This window comes from Lytechinus variegatus, chromosome 9, assembly GCF_018143015.1.
Source record: "Lytechinus variegatus isolate NC3 chromosome 9, Lvar_3.0, whole genome shotgun sequence".
Lineage (NCBI taxonomy): Eukaryota > Metazoa > Echinodermata > Echinoidea > Temnopleuroida > Toxopneustidae > Lytechinus > Lytechinus variegatus.
This window is the reverse complement of record NC_054748.1, coordinates 30,971,080-30,986,677: the sequence shown is the minus strand read 5'-3', so window position 1 is coordinate 30,986,677 and position 15,598 is coordinate 30,971,080. Positions and strand designations below refer to the sequence as shown.

The window sequence follows — 15,598 nt, the reverse complement described above, 5'->3', positions numbered from 1 at the left end:
TTATTTTTGTCTCGCCTGCATAACAAAGCTAGATCATAGGCTCTGTTCCGATGGCATCGTCACCATTTGAATCTAAACCAAGATGAAGTTTTTGAAATGTTATAACTTTGAAAGTATATTGATTTAGTTTATGAAACTTGGGCATAGAAGGAATCATGTATCACTGATCGTCTTGCACGAGCTTCGGTTTACATGATTGATTAAGGTCAAAGGTCATTTAGGGGCCAATGAACTTAGTAATTTATTATTATGTTAATAGTGTGCTCTTTTTGTAATTCATCTTGTTTTCAAACTCACCATTGCTGCTATATTGAATTGGGTAACGCAAGTGAGGCTGCCACTTGTCTTGTATATGCATGTGTTTTGATAGAGATGCTAAATAAATGAGTTTAATTGAATGATCTTCTCCCCCCCTAGATTGTTACATCATCATACACAGACCTTCAGGACTACACATATTACTTTGTTCCCGCCCCCTGGTTGGCTGTCAAGCTCCTGAGATTGCTACAGCTCTATGGACCACCAGACGACCCAGCTCTCCGGGGTCGTCTCACCGAGTGTCTGGAAACGATACTCAATAAAGCACAGGTAAAGAAAATTTCTTCACTCTATGCTGCATGAAGTAATTTGCTCAACCTGAGTAAATTTCGACTTCGCTTTATTTTATTCAATTTTTGACAAACAAATATGCTGATGGAAAACAAACATTTCTCTTTTGCTTAGAAGTTACTTCAAATATGGAGTTAATTATAGCTGTAAGATTATCATTAACACTCTATAGAATTGTCTTTAAAGAGTGTTATCATCTACTGTATTAATTCTCAATAGATTTTTTAGTAGAATGCAGTGGATTCACAAAAGGCATCAGAAAAATTCACATAGACTCTTTGCCATTATCGTAACTGCCACAGAAACCTTGATTGCGATTGGCTGTTAGTAGTTTATGATCAATTTTACAAATGTTACCTTTTAAGGAAATAAAATAAATCAACACCAATGAAAATATGGTGTGTATCGTTTACCACAAGAAAGGCTCACCATTTGTTTTGTAAAGATGCTTGTAACGGCTTACCAAGGTCCTGGTGCTGGAGCCACTTCAGTCATTCATCCAGGTTTCAATCTGGGCCCCATCGTACAAAGAGTTACGATTGATCCAATCAATCTCAACTGTATGGACCTCCATCCATGCCAAAATTCTTCCTGAGGAAATTTGCACAATCTCCTTAGTTAACAAATAGGCCTGTATTCTGAAGTCAGGTTTAACTTAGACCATGGTCTAATTCTGTGCTAAAATTATGGTAAGCCAAAAGTGTCAACATTTTATTACGTTTTATGTTTCTTCTGTTTGCCTTGCTCTTTCCTGACTCATTGATGGTGAAGACCATCATCTATTTATACTTCCTTGACAATTATGAATGATTTGAGAGCCAAATGAGTTGAAATATGATGTCTCTACCATTTAGTGATTTATGTAACAATTGGCTATCCATACTTAAACCACAACTTTAAACCTAAGTTTAAGTTAAACCTGACTTCAGAATATGGCCCATAGAACCATACTGAATCTTCAGAAGAAAAATGAATGTATGAATATATATCATATCTAGAAAATATTTTGAACAAATTTGCATTTTAGATGTTGACGTTGCTGGCTATCCATAGTTGTGGTTATCGGATCAGTCGCAACTCCTTGTAAGTCAGGGGCACAGGGTGCCGTTTCATAAAGCTGTTTGTAGGATAAGAGCGACTTTAAGAATGACTGGCGAACCTTTCTTTCGCCCTAAACCATCGCCAATGAATATACCAGTTACATGTACCACAAGAAAGGATCACCAGTCATTCTTAAAGTCGCTCTTAACTTACGAACAGCTTTATGAAACACCCACCAGGTTTAAGCCCTGACTACAAGGGATGGCACTTGCAGAGATCACTGTCACTCCCTCCCTCTATTTATTCAATTCGATGCATCCTCCTCCCTCCATCCAACCTACGTCCCCTGCTCCACCACTCACTTCTACCATGTTGTCTTCCGTGTCTCCCTTCCTCTCTGACCATCCACCTCGAACTCACGCTCCCCTCTCAAAACATGATAGATATCCCTTCTCTTATTTATTCATTATCTGTTTTTGAAAGTCAGGGGGGCATTTCATGAAAGGACTTGTCGGACGTTTTATCCGACAAGTCCCATTTTATCCGACAGTTACCATAGGAACAGTGCCTCTCAGCCAATCAAAATCATGGAAAGATGTCAGATCTGACAACTTGTCAGATGAAAATATTGATGAAAGGCTCCCCTGGTTACTATTTCACCTTTCTTTTGGTTGTTGTGATTTTGATTTAGGAGCCACCAAAGTCCAAAAAAGTCCAGCATTCCAACTCCAAGAATGCCGTCCTGTTTGAGGCTATTAACCTCATCATTCATCATGACAGGTAAGAATATGAAAGAACTATAGCGTGTATCAAAAAAAAAAGTTTATACACTTTGAAATATTCCTGTAAAATTATGAATTTGTAATATCCTAAAGCCTTTTTCACAGTTATTGGTATAGGTATGTTTTAGCGAATCTTTCCACTTTAGTCAGCACCAATTACTTTAAAAAAGTTTGTTAGAATGATTTGTGCAAAATGTTGAAGTCCATGGTTATATGATTAGAAGTAAATCTGAGGTGCTTCCTTGGCCATGGGACAGCAATGTAATTGCATCAATTTTATACCAAAGTCAATTTGGCAACATTGTGTAGAGGTTCATTCATCTAAAATTGTTTTTCGAATGATCAATAGGGCCTAGTGATTGCAATTCTAAGAATTGCCGATATTGCAGGTCCTGTCCACACAGCTAATGATGTATTTATCCATCTTTACGTTTTTAGTGAGCCCTCCTTGCTGGTGAGAGCATGTAATCAACTAGGTCAGTTCCTACAACACAGAGAAACAAATTTAAGGTGAGTCTGAATGCATCCTACATGAATATTTTCTAAGATGTAAGTTTATAAAGAATAGTGACCTTTAATTGCATTTCTGAACAAATCCTAGTTAAAGGTTTGTTAAAATGTCAAAGAGTTCACAAACAATTGTAACTATTATGCATAAAAATAAAATATTAAGTTACAAAACATAGAACGAGTTGGATAGGCAAAATCATTTACTGATTATATGAGTTTAAACTGAATTTAATTTTATTATATGTTACATTATCTTTGTCATGAATTATGTGGGGGTGTTACAAAAATCTGGCAATTGATTGCAAGTCAATTTCAGGTCCCAAAATCAATTGAAAGTCATGCATTTCATTTGAAATTGATTTATGTTCTTTTTCCTGCATCAACAATAGATTTGTTTTAGTTCAAATAGATATATCACATGTGAAATTTGCGATTGATTCCAAATATTTTCTTACCACACCCCTTGGAGTAGCAAGATGAATCTTAGCATGTCATACAAGTGTGAGGCAAAATATGAAAAGATGAAAATCCATGTTAAATCTTAACTCAAATTGTTAGGTGCGCAGACTTTAGGACCACCATCATAGTTATGAATCAAAGATTTATTAATTATTCCTTCTTCTCCCAGGTATCTTGCGCTCGAGAGTATGTGTCTACTAGCTTCATCTGAATTCTCAAGAGAAGCAGTCAAGAAACATCTAGACACAGTTGTCACGGCCCTCAAGGTAAAGCGATAGGGGTATTTTGGTGTATGGAGAGGAATCTAATACTTTGCCTGGTATTCTGAACTCAGGTTTAAAGTTGTGGTTTAACTATGGAGAGCCAAGTGGGACACAATTCCCTAACAGTACACATCCAATTTATTCAGTCATTTGAAACTCAAATTTTTCATAATTGTCTGGGAATGAAAACTGAAGTATTTTTATTCATGATGAAAGCAACAGGAAACAAAATAGTAAACATAAGAGATATACAATATAATCAGAATTTTTGAATTTTTGGCTCCCTATAATTTTAGCACAGAGTTAGATTATGGTGTAAGTTAAACCTTACTTCAGAATACGAGTCCTTGACTACTAAGTGTTCACATTTATATATCATTGTTCAGTAGTGCCGTGTGATCCTTGTCGAAAACTTGTGGAAATGCTCAATAATAAGTTAAAAAAGAGGGGGGTATTCTTTTTTATAAGAGACTGGTATTTTTAATGATTACACATGCCCACACATCTATGTTTGTAATTTTATCATACTTCTTTGGTTTGATTAAACACAGGTACAGCAGTAGAGTAGATTGAAATAAACATAAAGTACATGATCAGGTCATCGTTAGATACGCAATTGCAATAATTGTTAGGAAAAATAGCCCATGCAGCCTTGCAGATTACAACATCACACACTACCACTGTGCAAATTTTGTGGCACTTGCACGGTCGAAAGCCGATATCTCAGGGAGGATGGAATCTACCCCCCTTCCCCTGGCTGTGAGATGAGTCCAAATAACACAGCCCTAAGAACATTAACTTTCACTTTCATGTGTTTCATAAAATCTTGATGGCTTGCCTGTTAATTCTAATGTTTTGATTTTGGTCATAAACAGACGGAGCGTGATGTAAGTGTGCGCCAACGAGCCGTAGACCTGCTTTACGCCATGTGTGATAAATCAAACGCAGACCAGATCGTCGGTGAGATGCTTATATATCTAGAGAAAGCTGACTACTCCATTAGGGAAGAAATGGTAAGGACATTTTCTATTTGAGCAAGGTATAACAATTGAATCCTTCTATAAAGCACTCAAATATTCAGGGTGCGAGCATTCAGCTTTTTAGTTGCTTTCAGCTATTTTGGTTTGTTTTATTTTTCTTTTTTGGGGAGCTTATTGTGTATTCTATCTATTTGAAGTATAGGAACTTCTGAAATGTTTGCTATTTTCAATTTTCAGACCCCAAATATATCTCTTCAATCTAGAATAAAATAATAAAGAACACTTTTTTTTGGGGGGGGGGCGTTAAATAATTATATATGATATTTGTACCTTTTTTGTAAAACTCTTTATTGATTTGTATCAATACGAATGCTGAATAAACTTCAAAAGAATTATTAATGTTATCGTAAACTATTTATTATTTTCCATTTTTATTTCTACACCTTTTCAACATTCTTTTCATTTTATTTTCATTTCAATTTCTTTTCAATTTACTTTTAATTTCATTTGTTCACAGCCAGTCAGATGCAAGTATTTCAGTAGCTTATAACAGTTGCTTATATCACTGTCTATTTGTTTCTTCCCAGGTACTCAAAGTGGCCATTTTAGCCGAGAAGTATGCGAGTAATTACACATGGTATGTGGATACAATCCTCAATCTGATTAGGATTGCTGGTGATTACGTCAGTGAGGAGGTGTGGTACAGAGTCATACAGATCGTCATCAACAGCGAAGAGGTACAGGGTTATGCAGCTAAGACAGTCTTTGAGGTAAATATAAAACAAATAATGCCCAGTTGCGAGTGTGTTTGAGTATGTCAGTGAAGAGGTGTGGTATAGAGTTATACAGATCATCATCAACAGCGAAGAGGTACACTACAGGGTTATGCAGCAAAGACAGTATTTGAGGTAAAAATAAAGCAAATGATGCACAGATTTGTGTTTGAGTATGTCAATGAGGAGGTGTGGTATAGAGTTATACAGATCATCATCAACAGCGAAGAGGTACACTACAGGGTTATGCAGCAAAGACTGTATTTGAGGTAAAAATAAAGCAAATGATGCACAGATTTGTGTTTGAGTATGTCAGTGAGGAGGTGTGGTATAGGGTTATATAGATCATCATCAACAGGGTAGAGGTACAGAGTTATGCAGCAAAGATGGTCTTTGATGTAAATAAAACAAATAATGCCCAGTTGCGAGTGTGTCAGTGTCATGTGATTATGTCAGTGAGGTTGTGTGGAATAGAGTTGTACAGATTGTCATCAACAACGAAGGGGCACAGGGTTATGGGGCAAAGAGGTAAATATAAAACAAATAATGCAAATTTGTGAGTGTGTTTGATTATGCAAGTGAGGAGGCGAGGTTTATTGGATTTTTCTTTGATCTGAATTATTTTCACTCTATTCTTTGCAAGTCAATTTTTTTTAACCTGTAAAAATTGTGTTTTTTTTGAAATTCTCTAAATTAAATATCCTTGCAGCATTTTTTTTTTCCTTTTTTGTATTGTGAAAAAAATTTGATTCTATTTTCTGGACATGAACCAGATCTAGAACTATGATAATAGAATAACTATTCACCATGATTTTAAAGACTTTCTCATGAAATTATTGTTTGCTGCAACTACATACATATACATAGCTCTGCTGTCCTATGACAAAAGGAATTGACTGATTTTTTTTTAATGCACTTTTTCTTGATTTGGAATTTCTGTATGTTCTACATAATGCTAAAGAAATTGAAGCCACAAAGCTCCCAGGTTCTGATATATAGAGATTTCAAAAGCAAGTAACTCTTAACTAAGAAATTAACTCCACAGAGTTGCTTCCTTTTGTTAAGCTGCTTTGACAAGCTCTTAAATTACCAAACCCATTAAAAAAAAATTTTCTTGTATTTTTTCCAGGCCCTTCAAGCTCCAGCATGTCACGAAAACATGGTCAAGGTCGGAGGATATATCCTGGGAGAATTTGGGAACCTCATCGCAGGTGATAAAAGATCCAGGTGAGAACCGCCTTTCAACTTGAAGCCAACTCCCGTCATGGGCCTGTTTCACAAATCGTGTTTTAATAACAAATTTGCAAAGACAGTTAAAGGGGTGGTTCAGGCTGAAAATATTCATAGCTTAATACACAGAGTAGAACTCACTGAGCAAAACGCTGAAAATTTTATCAAAATCGGATAAGAAATAAAAAAGTTATTGGAGTTTATTGGAGCAATATTTTGTGAAAACAGTCGTCATGAATATTCATTAGGTGAGCTGATGATGTCACATCTCCACTTTCCGTTTTCTTATGTTATTACATAAAATCATATTTTTTTTCATTATTTCATACTTATGTGCATAATATGTCTCCCTTATAATGAAATAAGTTGCAGCAATGAATATCTATTGCACTAAATCAGTTGTCGATCCAATTTTTCTAGTTCTTGGAGGAAAAAAATTGAATAAACCTAATTTCATATAATAAAATACAAAAGAACAAGTGGAGACGTGACATCATCCGCCCACCTAATGAATATTCATGACGACTGTTTTTACAAAATATTACTAAATTTTGAAATTCAATAACTTTGCTATTTGTTGTCCGATTTTGATGAAATTTTCGGCATTTTGCTTAGTGTATTCTACTCTATTTATTAAGCTATAACTACTTTCAGCCTGGACCACCTCTTTAATAGCTACTGAAATCATTCAACCTAATTAGCCAATAGCAAATCTTTCATAGAAATTACGAGTGTTTATGAAATGGGGATTCTGTTCCATACTGAAAGAGACGGAAGAACAGTAGTTACTAGGCCTGGGACGAATTCCCATTTAAACAATTAAATTTCTCAGACAATCAGGATTCCTTGATTATGAGAAATAATAAAAAAAGTTGATCTACTTACGTGACCTACCGGTGGTCAAACATATTTAGTGAGCTGACTCAGTTGGGTATCCTAGTATAGGGCCTATTGACATGCACATCAATATTACTGGATGATGCGCGGTTGCCGTTTTCGTTGTGTTTTGAAGTAGTGGCAATGTTTGGAATACACTAAATTTTAGGATAAATTTAATTTTCATTCTTTCATCCCCAATCCTTCCTGAATTGAAATTATAGCAAGTTAATGTGAGGGTATTTTATCTGGGCGTCCATGTCTTCCGATTGGTAGTTCTTACTCATTCCTTCGGTGATGTGTGTTAACTGTATATTATTACTCCCTTAAATCTAGTTCAGCACTGAAAGGGTTAATTATCGTTTCATTTCTCTTTTTACCAGTCCACAAGTTCAGCTCAATCTTCTTCATTCCAAGTTCCACCTGTGTACTGCTCCAACTAGAGGGCTTCTCCTCTCAACATATGTCAAGTTTATCAACCTCTTCCCAGAGATCAAACCTATCATACAAGATGTAAGTATATTATATTGACTGATCCTGAGTGAGATAGCACATATATTGCCTTTAAGTTTATCAACCTCTTCCTAGAGATCAAACCTATCATACAAGATGTATGTAATATTGACTGATCCTGAGTGAGATAGCACATTGCCTTTAAGTTTATCAACCTCTTCCCAGAGATCAAACCTATCATACAAGATGTAAGTATATTATATTGACTGATCCTGACTGATATAGCATATATATTGTCTTTAAGTTTATCAAACTCTTCCTAGAGATCAAACCTATCATACAAGATATATGTAATATTGACTGATCCTGAGTTAGATAGCATATATATATATATTGCCTTTAAGTTTATCAACATCGTCCCAGAGATCAAACCTATCTTACAAGATGTAAGTATATTATATTGACTGATCCTGAGTGAGATAGCATGAATATTGCCTTTAAGTTTATCAACCTCTTCCCAGAGATCAAACCTATCATACAAGATGTAAGTATATTATATTGACTGATCCTGACTGATATAGCATATATATTGCCTTTAAGTTTATCAACCTCTTCCTAGAGATCAAACCTATCATACAAGATGTAAGTATATTATATTGACTGATCCTGACTGATATAGCATATATATTGCCTTTAAGTTTATCAACCTCTTCCTAGAGATCAAACCTATTATACACGATGTAAATATCTGATATTGACTGATCCTGACTGATATAGCATGTATATTGCCTTTAAGTTTATCAACCTCTTCCCAGAGATCAAACCTATCATACAAGATGTAAGTATATTATATTGAGTGATACTGGGTGAGATAGCACATATATAGCCTTTAAGTTTATCAACCTCTTCCCAGAGATCAAACCTATCATACAAGATGTAAGTATGTAATATTGAGTGATACTGAGTGAGATAGCATATATATTGCCTTTAAGTTTATCAACCTCTTCCTATCAACCTATCATACAAGATGTAAATATATTTTATTGACTGATCCTGACCGATGAAGCATATAGGCCTATATTGCCTTTAAGTTTATCAACCTCTTCCCAGAGATCAAACTTACCATACAAGATGTAAGTATACATATAATCATCATCATCATCACCATCATCATTATCATTCTCATTCTCATTGTCATCGTCATCATCATCATCATCATGATCATTCTCATCATCATCATTCTCATCATCATCATCACAACCATCATCATTCTCATCATTCTCATCGTCATCATCATTCTCATTATTCTCATCATCATCATCATCATAATCATCTTCATCATCATCATCATCGTCATCATCATTCTCATTATTCTCATCATCATCATCATCATAATCATCTTCATCATCATCATCATCATCATCAAAGGTTGATATTTATCATATTGGCTTTGAATATATCACATGAATTCTAATCTTGATTGGACAATGATTTAATATTTAGTTTATATGCTTCTCTAAACCAATAAATTTCTATTTTGTTTTGTAACAGGTACTAAGAAATGATAATCAGCTACGCAGCGCCGATGCTGAGCTTCAACAGAGGGCGGTAGAGTATCTTCAACTCAGTGTATGTACTTCAGCCGATGTACTGGTATGTGTTCACCTTACTTGTTTGATAATAGTGATTGATTTATTCACATTTCATTCTATCTTTTGGCCACTGGTAATAAGTTATGTGTTTTTTTAGGGGCTCTTACCTATGTTTTAAATTGTATAAATTGTAAACATATATTTTTATTGTTTTTCCACATAAGGCAAAAGATGAAAATGAAATAATGCTTGTCATTTATAAAGAGCCCTCTATATATTTTTCTATCTGAAGATGCATGTTATCTTATCCCATGTTTCTCCCAAGCAAGTGTTTTGATGCATTGTGGTGGAGTGATTACGACTCTCGCCTTGTAATCAGAGGGTCGTCAAACCAAAAGAAGTCTTTTCTTTATAATTATCAATGCCTTATTAAATTGTACACATTGTTAATACATGTTTTTTATTGTTTTTCCACATGAAGACAAAAGAGGAAAATAAAATAATGCATGTCATTTATAAAGAGCCCTCTATACATGTGTCTATCTGAAGATGCACGTTATCTTAACCCAGGTTTCTCGCAAGCTAATGTTTGAATGCATCATGGTTTAGTGATTCTGACCCTCGCCTGGTTATCAGAGGGTTGTTAGAAATTTTTTTTTTTTTTTCACCAGGCATTTCAGAGGTGAGACATCCATTGTCAGAGAGAATCGTTGTTTGCAAAACTTAAAAAAAAAAACCTAGGGATTGTTAGCATGGGAATGGTCTTAAAAGATGTCTCTTTTATATTTATTTTTCCGTCAAACAGGCGACAGTTTTAGAGGAGATGCCGCCATTTCCAGAGAGGGAATCGTCGTTGCTTGCCAAACTTAAAAAGAAGAAACCTTCCGCAGCCGGTCCAGGGACAGAAGAAAAGAAGAAAGGGGGAATAGAACTCAATAGTATAGGAGAGAGCAGTACGGATTCATTGGAGGTGAAAAAAACTTTTCAATTATTTAGTTTGTCTCCTTTTAATTCAATTTAATTCAATATATAGTACGTCATTGAATAGGCAACTAGAGAATCACCACCTCTTAAATGCTATATATTATATCCACTGCGGTCTGGTGTCCTTTGGCAAGGCGTTAATCCACACTTTGCCACTCTCGACCCAGGTGCTAAATGGGTACCTGGTATGATGTGAAAGTCATTGTAGCTTGTCTAGTACTGTGTGCGCATCACCGGCGACTGACTGGAATACTCCCCAGGTAGTGGAGGATGTGCACACATCGTGTGAGGGAAGGACTGATTGCATCCGATGACTGGGGTAATAATATATCTGTAAAGCGCTTAGACAAGTCGTTCCGATGTATTAAGCGCTATATAAAAGTGGATTATTATTATATTATCATTAATTTGAATTTAATTACTATTTCTGTTTCAGGATCATTACAATGTCATTTCAATTCTATTTCTAGACTGTTTTGATTTGATTTGATTTATCCTTTCAATTGGAATTGGAATTTTATTTCTGGACTTTATATTTTATTTGTCATTTGCATTTCAGTTCCATTACACCTTTTTTGTATCTCCTTCATCAAGTCCATTAGAATTAGGTTGATAATGGAGATTATTTCATCTATGTAAAAGATTGTTGAATTCAAACATCATTCCACTTTAGTTTTCTATATCACTTCCATCTCAATCTTATGCCATTGAACAAAAAATATCAGCTTCCATTCAGTTCCGATTCCAAATATCTAGTTGAAAATCTCTCTTTCCAACTTCCTTCTATCTTGCAGTCAGCAGCGTCCCAACCCAAGCCCGTTATAGCCACGGCCATGCCGACGGTAGCTGCGTCGGCGAGCTCCGGGTCGGCAGACCTCCTTGGTCTGATGGAGAGCCCCGCTGCGCCCCCTACCACTGCCCAGTCCTTCTTTGGCGAGACCCCCGCCGCTGCCCCTACCAATAACGGCGGTCTGCTGGTGGATGTCTTTGGGGCCCCTGCTGGGGGTGCCGCCCCCGTTGGAAACAACCTGGCCCCTGATGCAGAGGAGAGCTATAGGAAGTGAGTCTCAGGGGGGTGTTGCAAGAAAATATTTGCAATCAATCGCAAATATTCTGTTGCAGTTTTACAGTTGATTGATCACATTTAACTCTAGCAAAACAGATTATACTCCTTGTTTCATGGAGCAGAGTAGCAATCAATGGCAAATTTGCAATTAATTGCCTGGCATATGCTTGATTTCAGGAACGAAAATAGACTTGCAATTGATCGCAAGTTTCTTGCAACGCCCCATTAGTTGCTTTTAAATGGGAACTTTACCCTGGCCTTAATTTAATTAAAATAATTAGAAAATAAAATGAATGTATCAGTGAAGTTTTGGTGAAAATCTGTAGTGATAATAATAATAATATTGATTTTAACAACAACAATAGTAAAAAAAACAACAACAGCAAAAACAACTCCAGTAATATCAACATGCTTATGTAGCTCATATCACTACCAGATACGTACCTATATGCTCTTTGTAGAATACAGAAAAGCTAAAGAAATGAAAGAAAATTTTTGCTGGCATTCTTAGCACTAACACATTCAGGGTAATTTGTAAATAAGTATGTTATCAAGGTGACAAAATAAAAGAGTTATTGATTTTTGAAGTTTTGACAATAATTGATTATGTATTACAGAAAATAGAAATTTGGGGACTTAAGTCAAAGTACTTGACATGGAATGAATGAGCATTCTTTGGCTGTAGGTAAAATTGCGTATTCGTCAGAATAAATTCCGAATTCAAAAATAAATGAATAAATGATAAAAAGATTGCATGTGCAGTGTGAACTACCACCCCAAAAACACCAATAAGTTGCCAGGTAAGGTTCTCTATCAATAGCCAAAATAGTAATTTAGTCTCCACAATTCAAAAATTAAAAACTAACTTATCTGAAAGAACAGTTCTTCTTTATACTCTTAAAATTTGAAGTCATGAAGTTGAATAAAAGAAAAGATACAACTTACAAGTTTCTTCGACACTACTTTTTCTGACTGCTTGGAAGTTTCACTGACATTACAAAGTATGCACATCTCATGCTTGAGTGAACCCCAAACTTCAAACATTTGTTTTCTCCTTTTTTTTAAGCTTTTTATGCTAATTTTTTTTCTGCATTCAATCAAGTACTTGTAATGGTTATTGTTGGTCAATTTTAACATACTATATATCATTTTAAAGCTTAGGGAATGAATCTTCAAGCTCAATAAAAATCTCAATATTCATTTTACAGAGCTGCCAAGTAGTACTGATTTTCAGTATTTAGTACTGAAAAGTAAGAAGAATACTGATAGTTTCATGTAAAATACTGATTTCTAAAGTTTCAGTTGTATGTGTGGTCCTATGGTATTTTTTGAAAATACTGATTTCCTCACTGAAATACTGATTTTCAGCCTAAAAAATACTGAAATGTTCCTTTTCAAGTTGGCAGCTCTGATTTTGGTTGACTTATTGTTGGTGTTTGGGTGGCAGGTCACATATGTCCTTCAGTTAGAATCCATTTTATCTTTCTTATAATCATGTTTTTGTCTCATTTTCTTACTTTCAGATTTATTTGCAAGAATAATGGTGTGCTTTACGAGAGCGATCAGATGCAGATCGGCGTGAAGTCGGAGTACCGTTTAAATGCGGGCCGACTTTGTTTGTTCTACGGCAACAAGACGTCGTACCAGTTTGCTAACTTTGAAACCACGATCAATAAACTCCCGTCTTTAGAAGGAAATATCCTTTGCATTGTTCGTATGTTGGAGATGAAGTGTTTTGATGAGATTGAAGTGGTGATGATGATGATGGTAATGATGATGGTGATGATGATGATGATGATGATAATGATGGTGATGATGATGATGACATCGATGATAATGATGGTGATGATGATGGAGGTGGTGTTGATGATGATGATGATGATAGTGATGATGATGATGACAACGATGATAATGATGGTGATGATGATGGAGGTGGTGTTGATGATGATGATGATGATGATGGTGATGATGATGGTGAGGATAATGACAACGATGATGAAGATGGTAATGATGGAGTTGGTGTTGATGATGATGATGATGATGGTGAGGATAATGACAACGATGATGAAGATGGTGATGGAGTTGGTGTTGATGATGATGATGATGATGATGTGATGATGATGATGATGATGACGACGATGATAATGATGGTGATGATGATGGAGGTGTGTGTTGGTGATGATTTTGATGGTGAGGATAATGACGGCGATGATGAAGATGGTAATGATGGAGGTGGTGTTGATGATGATGATGATGGTGATGATGATGATGATTATGGTGATGATGATAATGACGGCGATGATGAAGATGGTAATGATGGAGGTGGTGTTGATGATGATGATGGTGTTGATGATGATGGTGATGATGGTGATGATGATGATGGTGATGATGATGATGATTGTGATGATAAGGATGGTGTTGGTGATAATGATGATGCTTATGTGATGCAGCCAATGATTCTTGTTTCCTCATTTCTTCCACCTGTTAATGTAATTAAAGTAAGTTACCATTGAACACACATTTTCTATAGACCTTGACCTTTGACCTTTACAGCTCAATATCACTATGGATACTGTTCAACGAACTATCGACGGTGGCGCTCAAGTCCAGCAAGTCATTAACTTGGAATGCCTCGATGACTTTGATGAGCCGCCAACGCTCAGCATCAAATACTCGTAAGAAAATCCCTGAATTCTTTCATTAACTAAAAAACCAATCATACACGTCGCAAATATGTATTTGCCCTTGCATGTCACAACTCATTAATCAATTTTCATATTGATCAATAATATGTCACAAAGTCTACATATTGAATGTAGTGCATTATCATGAAAGCTATGGGCAAGATTATTTGTCTAGGGGTTAGCCTGCATATATGGGCATGGTGGCTCAGTGGTAGGGTGCCTGCTTCATGAACAGGGGGGTCATGGGTTCAATCCCTGGCCGAGTCATACAAGAAAACAGAACCTTCTGCCATCGAGCCATGCACTCTGCATGCTAAATGCAGGGGGGTTATATTAATATTATGCAAGACCCACTTCAAGACCAGCTAATGAAACTGAATTGGCTCCCGTGGGTAAATATGGGATATTATTATTGTGATCTGTTAATCAGGTACATGTACAGTACATGTAGCACTTATCCAATTGATTTTAATATGCATTCTGAAAATCAAAGCAATTGTCTACATTCTTTCTATCTAGTTTTGTCTGCTCGCTTCATGATAATCCACAGGCTTTTAAGAATGTTCATCATAAATCCATGCTTCATGATAAAATAAAATGCTGGTATGAACATAATTCTTTCTTACGCAGCGATACCACATTTATCAGTGGTTAGAAACTCAATGATTGAGTGATTTCAGAATATAGTGTATTGTTTATTATTATCAGTTAGGGGTATGTTATTATTTTAGTTTATATGATGCATATCATCCAGCAAAGAATATTTGGACCAAGTAGTCTTATTTTCAGACCATGAAATATATATTTTGCACTAATTGAACATTTAGTGACTAAATACCCTCAAATCTCATTTCACCCTTTGTAATTTTGCCTGGACACTGGTACTTTTGAGGCACTTTATGAGATGTTGATGAAGTAGATAGATACAATTTATTTACTGTATATTACTGTTTTTTATCCGTTAAATTTGTAATTGATCAGATATTTAGGAAGTCCGAGGTAAGATTGATATAGTCACATGAATATATTGGTCAACTAGTATGGTGTGCTCTATGTTTCTAAGCTTTAATATGTATTGAAGATGACTCACTATTCGTTTAGGACAGATTCGGGATACCCTATATATTTTTGAAATATTTAAAAACCCTGAGACATTAATAACTTGACTGGAAAATTTACTGGGAGTTGATACTTATTCGGGATGATCATTTTATTCATCAAAACTATCGAAGTAGTACATGTATAATCCTCTAGGACAATAAGGTATAAAGGATTTCACAAGAGCTCTCATGGTCT

At 35.5% G+C, this 15,598-nt stretch overlaps 1 protein-coding gene across 4 annotated transcripts in view; it reads left to right on the top strand.

Moving 5' to 3' along the window:
• Positions 1-15,598, top strand: part of LOC121421734 (AP-2 complex subunit alpha-2-like) — a 32,254-nt gene that overhangs the window by 3,476 nt on the left and 13,180 nt on the right. For 2 of the 4 annotated variants that reach the window (XM_041616523.1, XM_041616521.1), the window contains exons 5-18: positions 418-588; positions 2,342-2,430; positions 2,871-2,942; positions 3,571-3,667; positions 4,540-4,677; positions 5,232-5,414; positions 6,547-6,644; positions 7,907-8,036; positions 9,528-9,629; positions 10,374-10,538; positions 11,347-11,612; positions 13,142-13,314; positions 14,170-14,293; positions 15,284-15,301. In XM_041616523.1, coding sequence (XP_041472457.1) covers positions 418-588; positions 2,342-2,430; positions 2,871-2,942; positions 3,571-3,667; positions 4,540-4,677; positions 5,232-5,414; positions 6,547-6,644; positions 7,907-8,036; positions 9,528-9,629; positions 10,374-10,538; positions 11,347-11,612; positions 13,142-13,314; positions 14,170-14,293; positions 15,284-15,301 — 1,826 coding nt within the window. The remainder of the gene's footprint in view (positions 1-417; positions 589-2,341; positions 2,431-2,870; positions 2,943-3,570; positions 3,668-4,539; positions 4,678-5,231; positions 5,415-6,546; positions 6,645-7,906; positions 8,037-9,527; positions 9,630-10,373; positions 10,539-11,346; positions 11,613-13,141; positions 13,315-14,169; positions 14,294-15,283; positions 15,302-15,598) is intronic. The other 2 variants (XM_041616522.1, XM_041616520.1) reach the window with 1 other exon arrangement.